Source organism: Lissotriton helveticus, chromosome 2_1 (assembly GCF_964261635.1).
Source record: "Lissotriton helveticus chromosome 2_1, aLisHel1.1, whole genome shotgun sequence".
NCBI classification, from domain to species: Eukaryota; Metazoa; Chordata; class Amphibia; order Caudata; family Salamandridae; genus Lissotriton; species Lissotriton helveticus.
The window spans coordinates 520,706,676-520,719,620 of record NC_136059.1 but is presented as its reverse complement, the minus strand read 5'-3'; the positions used below and the strand labels follow the sequence as shown (position 1 = coordinate 520,719,620).

At 44.6% G+C, this 12,945-nt stretch overlaps 1 protein-coding gene across 6 annotated transcripts in view; it reads right to left on the bottom strand.

Moving 5' to 3' along the window:
- The window catches only part of SREK1 (splicing regulatory glutamic acid and lysine rich protein 1), a 459,678-nt gene that overhangs the window by 349,286 nt on the left and 97,447 nt on the right, over positions 1-12,945 (bottom strand). For all 6 annotated transcript variants that reach the window (XM_078675174.1, XM_078675176.1, XM_078675175.1 and 3 more), the window contains one exon: positions 6,446-6,576. In XM_078675174.1, the coding sequence (XP_078531300.1) occupies positions 6,446-6,576 (131 nt within the window). The remainder of the gene's footprint in view (positions 1-6,445; positions 6,577-12,945) is intronic.

The window sequence follows — 12,945 nt, the reverse complement described above, 5'->3', positions numbered from 1 at the left end:
TGTGAAGCTATGCTATGTTTTGTTATGCTATGTTTTGTTATGCTATGTTTTGTTTTGTTGTGTTTTGTGAAGCTATGCTATGTTTTGTTATGCTATGTTTTGTTATGCTATGTTTTGTTTTGTTGTGTTTTGTGAAGCTATGCTATGTTTTGTTGTGTTTTGTGATGCTATGCTATGTTTTGTGAAGCTATGCTATGTTTTGTTGTGTTTTGTGAAGCTATGCTGTTTTGTTGTGTTGTGTGATGCTATGTTTTGTTGTGTTTTGTGATGCTATGCTATGTTTTGTTGTGTTTTGTTATGCTATGCTATGTTTTGTTATGCTATGCTATGTTTTGTTATGCTATGCTATGTTTTGTTGAGTTTTGTTATGCTATGCTATGCTATGTTTTGTTGTGTTTTGTTATGCTATGCTACATTTCTTATGCTTTGTTGTGTTTTGTGAAGCTATGCTATGTTTTGTTGTGTTTTGTTATGCTATGCTACATTTGTTATACTTTGTTGTGTTTTGTGACGCTATGCTATGTTTTGTTGTGTTTTGTTATGCTATGCTATGCTATGTTTTGTTTTGTTATGCTATGCTACATTTGGTATGCTTTGTTGTGTTTTGTGAAGCTATGCTATGTTTTGTTGTGTTTTGTTATGCTATGCTATGCTTTGTTGTGTTTTGTTATGCTATGCTACATTTGGTATGCTTTGTTGTGTTTAGTGAAGCTATGCTATGTTTTGTTATGCTATGTTTTGTCATGCTATGTTTTGTCATGCTATGTTTTGTCATGCTATGTTTTGTTTTGTTGTGTTTTGTTTTGCTATGTTTTGTTATGCTATGTTTTGTTGTGCTTTGTTATGCTATGTTTTGTTTTGTTGTGTTTTGTTTTGTTGTGTTTTGTTTTGTTTTGCTATGTTTTGTTATGCTATGTTTTGTTGTGCTTTGTTATGCTATGTTTTGTTTTGTTGTGTTTTGTTTTGTTGTGTTTTGTTGTGTTTTGTTTTGTTTTGTTTTGTTGTGTTTTGTTTTGTTGTGTTTTGTTGTGTTTTGTTTTGTCATGCTATGTTTTGTTATGCTATGTTTTGTCATGCTATGTTTTGTTTTGTTGTGTTTTGTTTTGCTATGTTTTGTTATGCTATGTTTTGTTGTGCTTTGTTATGCTATGTTTTGTTTTGTTGTGTTTTGTTTTGTTGTGTTTTGTTTTGCTATGTTTTGTTATGCTATGTTTTGTTGTGCTTTGTTATGCTATGTTTTGTTTTGTTGTGTTTTGTTGTGTTTTGTTTTGTTGTGTTTTGTTGTGTTTTGTTGTGTTTTGTTGTGTTTTGTTGTGTTTTGTTGTGTTTTGTTTTGTTGTGTTTTGTTTTGTCATGCTATGTTTTGTTATGCTATGTTTTGTTATGCTATGCTGTTTTGTCATGCTATGTTTTGTTATGCTATGTTTTGTCATGCTATGTTTTGTCATGCTGTTTTGTCATGCTATGTTTTGTCATGCTATGTTTTGTCATGCTATGTTTTGTCATGCTATGTTTTGTTATGCTATGTTTTGTTATGCTATGTTTTGTCATGCTATGTTTTGTCATGCTGTGTTTTGTTATGCTATGTTTTGTTATGCTATGTTTTGTTGTGTTTTGTTATGCTATGTTTTGTTGTGTTTTGTTATGCTGTGTTTTGTTGTGTTTTGTGAAGCTATGCTATGTTTTGTTGTGTTTTGTTATGCTATGTTTTGTTGTGTTTTGTTATGCTGTGTTTTGTTGTGTTTTGTGAAGCTATGCTATGTTTTGTTGTGTTTTGTTATGCTATGTTTTGTTATGCTATGTTTTGTTGTGTTTTGTTATGCTATGTTTTGTTGTGTTATGCTATGCTATGCTACATTTGTTATGCTGTGTTTTGTTGTGTTTTGTGAAGCTATGCTATGTTTTGTTGTGTTTTGTTGTGATGCGTGGGGTGGTGATGCGTGGGGTGGTGATGCGTGGGGGGGTGATGCGTGGGGGGGTGATGCGTGGGGGGGTGATGCGTGGGGGGGTGATGCGTGGGGGGGTGATGCGTGGGGGGGTGATGCGTGGGGGGGTGATGCGTGGGGGGGTGATGCGTGGGGGGGTGATGCGTGGGGGGGTGATGCGTGGGGGGGTGATGCGTGGGGGGGTGATGCGTGGGGGGGTGATGCGTGGGGGGGTGATGCGTGGGGGGGTGATGCGTGGGGGGGTGATGCGTGGGGGGGTGATGCGTGGGGGGGTGATGCGTGGGGGGGTGATGCGTTTGTGTGTTGGGGGTTATGTGTGGGGGGGTTGTGTGTGGGGGGGTTGTGTGTGGGGGGGTTGTGTGTGGGGGGTTGTGTGTGGGGGGTTGTGTGTGGGGGGTTGTGTGTGTGGGGGGTTGTGTGTGTGGGGGGGTTGTGTGTGTGTGTGTGTGTGGGGGGGTTGTGTGTGGGGGGGGTTGTGTGTGTGGGGGGGGTTGTGTGTGTGGGGGGGGTTGTGTGTGTGGGGGGGGTTGTGTGTGTGTGGGGGGTTGTGTGTGTGTGGGGGGTTGTATGTGTGTGGGGGGTTGTATGTGTGTGGGGGGTTGTATGTGTGTGGGGGTTGTATGTGTGTGGGGGGTTGTGTGTGTGTGTGGGGGGTTGTGTGTGTGTGGGGGGGTTGTGTGTGTGTGGGGGGGTTGTGTGTGTGGGGGGCTGTGTGTGTGGGGGGGTTGTGTGTGGGGGGGTTGTGTGTGGGGGGGTTGTGTGTGGGGGGGTTGTGTGTGGGGGGGTTGTGTGTGGGGGGGTTGTGTGTGTGTGAGGGGGTTGTGTGAGGGGGTTGTGTGTGGGGGTTGTGTGTGGGGGTTGTGTGTGGGGGTTGTGTGTGGGGGTTGTGTGTGGGGGGTTGTGTGTGGGGGGTTGTGTGTGGGGGGTTGTGTGTGGGGGGTTGTGTGTGTGGGGGGTTGTGTGTGTGGGGGGTTGTGTGTGTGGGGGGTTGTGTGTGTGGGGGGGTTGTGTGTGTGTGAGGGGGTTGTGTGTGTGGGGGGGTTGTGTGTGGGGGGGTTGTGTGTGGGGGGGGTTGTGTGTGGGGGGATTTGCGTGTGTGGTTGTGTGTTTGTGTGTGGGGGTTGTATGTGTGGTTGTGTATGTGTGTGTGGGGGGTTTGTGTGTGTGGGGGAGGGTGTGTGTGGGGGAGAGGGTGTGTGTGTGGGGGAGGGTGTGCGTGTGTGGGGGAGGGAGTGGGGGTTGTGTGTGGAGTTGTGGTTGTGTGGAGTTGTGGTTGTGTGTGGTGGGGTTGTGTGGTGTGGGGGTTGTGTGGTGTGGGGGTTGTGTGGTGTGGGGGTTGTGTGGTGTGGGGGTTGTGTGGTGTGGGGGTTGTGTGGTGCGGGGGGTTGTGTGGTGCGGGGGGTTGTGTGGTGCGGGGGGTTGTGTGGTGTGGGGGGTTGTGTGGTGTGGGGGGTTGTGTGGTGAGGTGTGTGGGTGTGTGTGTGGGTGTGTGTGTGGGTGTGTGTGTGGGTGTGTGTGGGGGTGTGTGTGTGGGGGTGTGTGTGTGTGGGGGGGTGTGTGTGTGGGGGGGGTGTGTGTGTGGGGGGGTGTGTGTGTGGGGGTGTGTGCGTGGGGGGTGTGTGGGGGGGTGTGTGTGTGTGGGGGCGGTGTGTGGGGGTGTGTGTGTGTGGGGGTGTGTGTGTGGGGGGGGTGTGTGTGGGTGGGGGGATGTGTGTGGGTGGGGGGATGTGTGTGGGTGGGGGGATGTGTGTGTGGGGGGTTGTGTGTGTGGGGGGTTGTGTGTGTGGGGGGTTGTGTGTGTGTGGGGTTGTGTGTGTGTGGGGTTGTGTGTGTGTGGGGTTGTGTGTGTGTGGGGTTGTGTGTGTGTGGGGTTGTGTGTGTGTGGGGTTGTGTGTGTGTGGGGTTGTGTGTGTGTGTTGGGGTTGTGTGTGTGTGTGTGTGTGTGTGTGTGTGTGTGTGTGTGTGTGTGTGTGTGTGTGTGGGGGGGGGGGGGGGGGGGGGGGTTGTGTGTGTTTTGTGTCCCCCACCTCCTGAATGAACAATGTCAGTTTCTAGCAGCGCTCCCTGTCAGGACATAATTCTGACAAAAGTATTTCCCCCACATGCTTCTGCTGTGCTCGGCATATGTTAATGTACTCCAGTGTTGCTACATGTGTCCGAAGACTGTTTTTAGATGAGTATCAGGGGCTGGAACATATCCATTGTTCAGGAATGAGAATACCCACTGGAATTGAAAACCAGATTTTCCCCACCCGATTTCAGAAGTGCCTTTGGTTCCTCCTGCCAATCTTTGTTTGGCCTGTGTTTTGCTCTCAGAATTTGAATTGTGAGGACTGTCCCTGCACAAGGCGTAACTTTGCACTCGAGGGCATCAACGTCATTCCTTTATTGTTGTTTTAGATAGTCTTGGATTATTATATTTGAAATGTTTTGTACAATGATTAAGTATTAATTGTGAAGCATTTTTATAATGGATGCAGCGGGATTCACTAGGAATGTGAATCTTTAAGTCTTGTTAATCAATTTCAGCTGCACATGCCCCTTTAGGAATTTATTTTAAAAATGGTGTAAAAAAAGAGCAAAATGGTGACTGCTCTTTGTTGTGAGAAAGGGCGCATGGGCATCCAAAACGAGTTACCTGAACATGCCACAATAAAATACGTCTTGTGAATGCGAGTGTGCTGGAGCCTGGTTCAGATGAATGGGACAGGCATTGGAGTATAGTTGCTCAAACTGCTGGCACTGGAATCTGGCACGCTCTCTCGATTAGGTGCACCATGGTCACTGGCATTTGAGAAGTGTACAGATTTACATGTCACGGAGCTCCCCCTAGCAAAAATCACAAAGATCTGCTGAGCTGCCGTCATCTGGATGTCAGAGCGCTCAGAATTACGGTAAGCCGTGCCGCATTAGTGGAGGCAGTGGGGGGAGAGAGGAGAGCAGAAATTTCCCGCAGATCGGGACACGGAGAAAGCTTGAGGTGTGGCAACAAAGATTCGATAGTCTACGAAGACAACCTTAAAAAAAACAGTCGTTCTAACGCAATTCTTTCTGTGCCAAGGAGCCTGCTCACAGTGCCCGGCAGGTGGCAGCACAGCACTTTAATGGCGAGGACTGAGGCACAGAGTTCCGCTGCGATCTTGAGCAGCAGTCAAAAAAATGTTTTTGGGCAGTCTGCCTCAGCTGATGGATCGTCTCGGAAGGAACCCTGCCGAGTTCCCAACAAATTGACAGTTCTGCTGCCTGGAAAAACAATCGCTCTGTATTGCGTGGTGGGGGCAGGGGAGCCGCATTGCATGGTGGGGGCAGGGAGCGGCTTCCTTTGAAGTCTGATGCGGGGGAGCGGATTCCTTTGCTTTGAAGTCTGATGCCGAGGCTCTGTGCTATGTGCACGTGCCCGGGTCACATTAACTGTACCCGATCCGCAGTTGGGTAAACTTTTGAAAGCCTTACTATAATCTCGACAAACAAGCATTGCTAAAGCAATGCTGTAGTCGAGACCTAAAAAGGTCTTATTACCATTCATAAAAACAAAAGTACTAAATCAAGTTTACAAACATTCCAAATATTTAGGCTGTCGAGTGCCTTGAAAGAAGAATTTAAATATACATAGTTCAATATATGGTGAGAAGGGCAGATTATATACAGATAGCATTTAAAGACCACAATAGCTGGTACAGAAGAGGGGCCACTGTGCATAGCCGATACAGAAGAGGGAATTATTACTTTATAAAAACTGACTGGACTAGAGCAGTGTTTCAGTGATGGGAAGATTTAGACACAATTTCAAAAAGATTTGAAATCTGTCACAATTAAGTTTCAGCTGATTATAGCACAACCAGGGGTCAATAGCAAGTAAGCAACCTTGGATGATGGTGACTAATCTCCCACGATGCACTGCAAGCATGTGAATTGAATTGTGCCCAATTCAAAATTTGTTGTGCCATCCTGGATAACAGAAAGGAGCGTGTTTCTTCTCTTTTCTTACTACAATACGACATTTACAACTATGAAGACCCAGGTTGTTTAATAGCTTCTGAACAATCTTCAGCCCTAATGAAACAGCTGTGAGCAAACTGAAGAGTTCCTTCATTAATCATTCATACTGTCCTGCTGCGCCCTACATGTGTGTCCCATAACTACCAGAGATACAGCTGCACTACGAAAGCAAGTACACCCAGAGCACTCCCAAACAAGGAAGGCCAGCTTTCTGACCGCTTACACTAGGCTGACCGCCCAGGTTTAGATGGTAGCCGAATATAAGCCCAGAGATGGAGCTTATTTTCCCTACAGCACTATGGGAAAGTCAACCAGCTCTCGCCATTGAAGGCCTCTCATTACTGGTTTCATTTACCACCCCCAGTTTAAACACAGTACCCCGCATTCCCCAGTAACCACAAAGGTCCTAAAAACCACTAGGTTTCACACTGATTAATAATTATCATAAAATATTATCTTATTAACAGAAAAATAATATTAAAGGATAGCAGTGCATGTACCTGGTTCAATAACTGCAGAAATGATTGACTGGGCTTCTCTTACTCTTTTCATAACTTCTTCTAGCTCCTTGGCAGCAGCTTGTGGAGTCATTTCTGGAGGCTTCACTATTGCATTGTTAGAATGATTTATTCTGAAAATAAAACCAGAAAAGATTGTTCATTACTAAAAGTTAGAAAATCTAACACATCTTAACTTATGTCAGTTATTTCTTCATCAAAATTGTAGCTTACAAAAATAGAATTTGATCAAAATTCATGTCTGTTGGGTGTAGACCGAGTACATCGCTGCTAATGTAAATTTCAATAATTAGTGCTCGATTTAAAAAACATTTTTGTAACAAATCGATTTTTCGGTATCGCCACAGCTTTGCTCTAGCACAGTTCCAAACTTGCCCTATTGCAAGAAGAGGGTCTGGGATGTCGATCTACAGACCAGCTCTAAGGGTCTGGAGAAGCAGCTGTATCAGTACCACCAGTGGTGACTTGGAAAGAGGGACTACTGCTTAAGGCTAGCCCCGTGGCCACGGGAGCTACACAAAAGAATCTAAACAAGCATTTGCAATGCAATGGGTCTCGCATTAGGAAAGTTTTATAAATTGGTATTGTAAATGACAAATTTTGTATTTATGTGTTGGTTTTGAAAATAGCTAAATTAATAGCTTTGTCATTTACAATGGCAATAGTTTTAACTTAAGCAAATGTGACACCTATAGCATTTGTAATGCAATATGTGTTGTATTTACGCGACTTAGATGTATAGATATTACAAATAACAATTACTTATTTTTTTAAATAATTAATACTAAATAAAAGTTATTGTAATTTATAATGGCAATAGCTTAAACTTTTGTAAATAACTTTTGTGAAGTTTATGTTCAGTGTATTTTTTGTGACGAAAATCCAAGAACAGAAGTGAAATATTAGCATCTTTTTGTGACATTTGTAATAAAGCTTGAAACATTGAGAGAACATATTTGAACCAGTTGTTGTTGAATGGTTGCACAGATTGATGTGGTTGCGCAGATTGATTCTGTGGTGTGGCAGAGTGATGCTGTGGTGGAGCTGGCGACAGAGTGAGTGAGAATGATAGATAGAGTGAGAATGATAGAGTGAGGGCGATAGATAAAGTGAGGGCGTCGTTAGATATATAGAGTGAGGGTGATAGAGAGGGGTGTAGAGAGAGCGGTGTAGAGAGGTGTTGAGAGAGGGGTGTAGAGAGAGAGGGGTGTAGAGAGAGGGGTGTAGAGAGAGAGGGGTGTAGAGAGAGAGGGGTGTAGAGAGAGAGGGGTGTAGAGAGAGAGGGGTGTAGAGAGAGAGGGGTGTAGAGAGAGAGGGGTGTAGAGAGAGAGGGGTGTAGAGAGAGAGGGGTGAACTGGGAAAGATAGGAACTCTATGAAAAGTAGGAAAGGTTGGCTAGACTTCCGACTTTGGTGCTGGAAACCAGGGTTCGCGCCCACATCCTGCGATTCCGGGCAAATCACTTAATCTCCCCGTGCCAAAATGTGTAAGTAACCGGTGCACATGTAAAGCCCTCCAATACCTAGAGTTCACGCTATATAAATACGCACACAAAAAAAAAGCATGCTTGACCATATTTTAGAAGGACTATCGGGTTTGCCCTTCCAGTTGAGAAACTGTTACTAATTTAAGAGCTAATGTTCCGTTAAGAATAATATGAAACAACTACAATAGACTGTGCGATCACTGGGCAGATTCTCGTTATTAAACGATACGTTTGAAATCCTCTGCATAGACGCTGAAGCTCTTACTAAGTCTGATTTAGTACCAAAAATAACCGGCCCTGTGAACCCTCCAAAACTTTCTTGGGATCACTCATCTGCCTAGCAGTAACCCCACCTATTGTACGTCAATCTACCTCTGTCTACTGTTTACAAGCAGCAACAGAAGTACAGAACTTGGTGTCACCCCGATGCCACCAAAACCAGAAAAAGGGCATGAAACAATCCTGAGGGAAGCCAGCCTCTGAGGTGCTCCTAACAGGGTACACGAAACGCTGAATAAATTAAATGCCCTTCACAGGGGGAGTCCATCTAAAATAATTACAAGCGTTTTCAACATTCAAAGAACCTCGTATTATTTAATTTGACGCATGTAATTATGAACGGGACCACCTCCAATACTAGTCATATTGCTTTGAATTGGATTAATTATATGGGCACCACAACATCAGTGTCATTAAAAGATTACAAAGGTTGTACCTCTCTGACATGGCTGCTGCATTGTACTGAGAACGCAAACAGGGGTGTTCTATTTACAGTTGTGAAGGACCCCTGACTGAAGCGATAGCTGCCCCACTTAATGCCTGCGTGTACAGTCAACAATTTGTTCTCTTAGGCTTTCTTTAGATCCTACAAACTACTGTAAAGTCCATGGCTTGTAGCGCGTTGCTTTCATTTGACTTGATTTCCGTGTACAAAACAGAAACTTACATTGGAAGTGCGGTGTGTGTGTGTTCAGGCGTGGAAAAGGCAGCGCGGCCGAGAAAACTGCTGGTCTGCCCTGGCGCCAATTTTCAAGTTTCCAAACCGGCGAAGGAAAAACTGCGAGGAAAGAGACGGGGGAACGGTGAGTGGGTGTTATCGCATATGTCGAATCTAACAGGAGTATGCGGTTTCGCTTTATGACTAAATGTTAAGTTTTTATCCTGCGTCTTGCCCTTGATGTGCTCTGATGGATAAAACCTTTTTCTTTAGTTCAGTGCAGTCAGTGCTTCACTATGAAGGTTGAGCAGTAGATCGGAACAAGCTCTCGGCATTGCGTGGCGGGGGGGTGGTATGGGTGCTTGTTGCCGGTCGCGTTAGGAACAAGCTCTCGGCATTGCTGTGGCGGCGGAGCGCATTCCTTTGAAGTCTGATGAGGGGGGCGGGGAGAGGCTTCCTTTGAAGTCTGATGCCGAGGCTCAGACAAATGGTGGTGTGCGATGTGCACGCGCCTGGCTCACATGAACTGTACCCGATCCGCAGCAATTTGGGTAGACTTTTGAAAGCCTTACTATAATCTCGACAAACAAGCAGTGCTAAAGCAATGCTGTAGTCAAGACCTAAAAAACAGCACCAGGGCACAAGAATTCATCAAGTGGTGGAGGGGGGTTTGTCTCTTCCAAGCCTTCACCATCACACACTGAGCAACATGGACAGAGTCTTAGCCAAGAACAGCATTAGACAAAACCTGCCGTTGGATCGGAGGGAGGTTTGAAAACTCTCGATCCAACTGTTAGTTCGTAGAGTCAGGAGAATCAGATATGTCCACCATGGAGTCAACACTATCTTTTGACTCTTCTTCCTGGTGATGAAACGGATCACATCTTTAGACATCGGTGCATCTTTGCTCTGCTTAAAGGGTAGGTGGTTTTGGGAAGACCTCAGAGCGACGATAGCGCACAGGAGCCAGGTGTGCATCAGCTAACTGTTGCCTGAACACAAGAGACAATCCATGTGGGCCTGGTGTTGCAAACTGCCAGTGGCATGACAGACAAAGCTAAAAGCTGCTGTATAGAACCTCAAGATACCCAGGCTCTTTTTTGGCCCCCTCTTTTTAAGAACCCCGGGAATTGGAGAAGAAGTTTAGCGCAAAGTAGGGAGGATGGTTAAAGTGTCAAAGCAATTAAAAAATGGCAGAAACACGAAAACTCTGAACTAACTTGCAATTCTTGAAAACATTAAACAAATTTAATTTTAGTGTTCTGAGAGGCGCCAATTGGCGAAGAATGCTTTTTTTTTAGTAAATGGCTCCTATATCGTACCCCAGCTGCCATTGCGAAAATGTACAGTAACACCTCATCAACCTGTTTTAGATGTAGTCAACCAACCTTAGCTAACTGGTCTCATATAATGGTTCACTGTCCTAAAATTAAGATATTTTGGGATGGAATCTTTGCTTTGTTTTATTTTCATTTAAAATTCACGGCTCCCAGTTACGTGAATTTAATTTTATATGGATTTGATCCAGAACTTAAATTATCCGAACCATTGGCAAAACTTATGTATATTATAGTAGCAGTCGCAAGATCATGGATACTTCAGTACTGGAGGTCAGAAACGGTTCCAACCGCAGATGAGTGGTTTCAAAAAATCAAGAGAGTTAGGAAAAGTGAATACGTATTTGCACAAAGGATTGGGGGACTGAGGAACTTTGCAAAAATCTGGGAATCTTACTTTGATTAGACTGTTACTAGATTATGTTTAGCAAACTTGATGTCTGATGCCGGGACTGTTTTCTTGCTCGTTCCTCTGGGAATTTACTTTGATTTGTTTAATTTAAGCCTACTATTTAATTTGTACTAGTTGTTATAAAGGATATGTCAAGTACTTCAATAAAAAAAAAAAAAAAAAAAAAGATACCCAGCGAGAAGAGGAGGATAGCGAGGGAAGAAAACAAAATGAATCAAAACACAATCAGAAACAGACCAGGTTTTAAAAAAGTTCATAACGCAAGAGAAAGAGGGTCTGATCCACACCCCTGCTTATCTTCAGTACTACCATTTTGTGGATGTGCCATCTACAAGGCAGGCCCACAGGTGTGTGATAGAAGTGAAGTCTACCTATTTGAAGGAAGGAAAGTAGTTTCAGGTTTCACCACAAAGTTGCAGGGACATGCACAAGTTCAGAATGATAAAACAAAACAATCAATCAAGGATCTGTGGAGCACAGCAAATCACCTGTGACGGTCTCCATGCACTGAAGTAGTTGCTTGCTTCATGGTAATCTGTTCATTCGAACAGCCAGTTCTTCCGTGTTTTGCTGGAGCAACTGAGTGAACCTGAGGTGCAAGGGGAGATCGTTCCATGCTTTGGCCGCCAAGTGAGAGGAGTGTCCTCTGCTGTTGCTACGGCAGGACCGTGAGTTTCTGCGAGGAAGAGGGAGTTGGATCATAGGTGTCTAGTTGGTTGGTGGGGTGTCAAGCATTTGTTGTTACCTGGTCTTCATTGTGCAGGACTTTCTATATGTGGGTCAACATTTTGAATTGGCATCCCTTCTGGTTCGCGAGCCAATTTAGCTTCTTGAGGTCGGTTGTGATGTGGGTTTGTCCAGGGAGTTAGAGGATGAGTCTGGCAGCTGAGTTTGTATGGTCAGTCACAACCCCTTTCTTTTGGTCACACCCTCCATAACTTTTTTGGATACTCGTCTTGACCCAATGGTCAACCTACCTCCCCAACTCCTGGGGAGAGACCAAACCCAGGTCCACCAGGTACTGATGCAACTTTTCCGAAGTACAGTTACTCAACAGATGTTCCTTCATAAGCAAATTATAAAGTCCATCATCATCTTGCCCCTGACTTCCCTTCAACCAACCACATACTGTTTTCATAGAAAAATATAAAAAATAAACCGACTTGAGGTGTTCTGAATCTCCCTGAACTTAAGGATTACATTACTTACCCTGTCAGCATCTGTTCTTGGCAGGCAGAGTTGTAGATTCACTGGCTTTGAATACTCCTGCCATCTAGTTTTGGGTCCGGATGTTCTGAAGTTTTTTCTTCTTCAAAGAAGTCTGAGTCATGAGGTAAGGCAGTGACTCCTTTCAGTGACACTGCGCATGGGCATCAACTCCATTGTTAGATTATTTTCTTTCCACCATCGGGTACAGACATATATTGCGCCACTCCAGTTCGAGACCATTTTTCAAAATCCCTTTGGTGCAAAATTAACCCTATCCTCGTCTCTATTGTTTCAATGTATCTTCCACTCGACGAGAACTTCACACTGATGGACTGGGTTCCATTTCAACTCTGACCCTCTTGCCACTCTAAGTACCTGCGCACCAACCTTCACAAAGTCTGTAATCTGTGCCTCTCCCAGGAGCACAATGAATAAGATTGTGACGCCTGTTGTCGTTTCGATCCAAGAAGACCATGCGGGACAGTCTGGCTCGACGAAAAGAGATGCAAAGGCAAAGCACTTAATATCTTAGAAGGACATGATATTGAACAGGAAGATGTGGAAGAGTCCGCAGCTGGGAAGAAACTTTTTCTCTCCAAGACTCCGATTCGAAACTTAAAAACAAACTGGAGTACCATGGCGTTCCAGCTGGTCAAGATGTCTTAAGTACCCAAACCTCTTCGCCCACACAAAAACCTGCTTCCACCAAACAAAAGGCTTCTGTGCCATCACTGCCATCTAGCCATTGCAGGCACTGAGATACTGCTCGACACCAAACACACAACTAAAGCCTTTTGGCTCCGGTCGAGCCGAGTCTCCACCTCCGCTACAAAAACTTTAGTTTTTAAGGGGGAGGCCCTTACTCAGGCACTGCCAGGGGCAACGACGGAGAGAGCGTGGCCTCCTTCATCCTGAGATAGATAGGTCCAGGTGAGGTGAGGTTCTATCCCCTGTTACTATGGGTGAATTATATACCATTTGACATGGAGGAATTATAACTTATATCCTTTATGGTTTGATTTACTCACAGTATATATGGTTTGGTTGTTAACACTTGTTTGCAGTGGAAAAACTTATTAGAACAGAGGCCCTGAGGAAAGC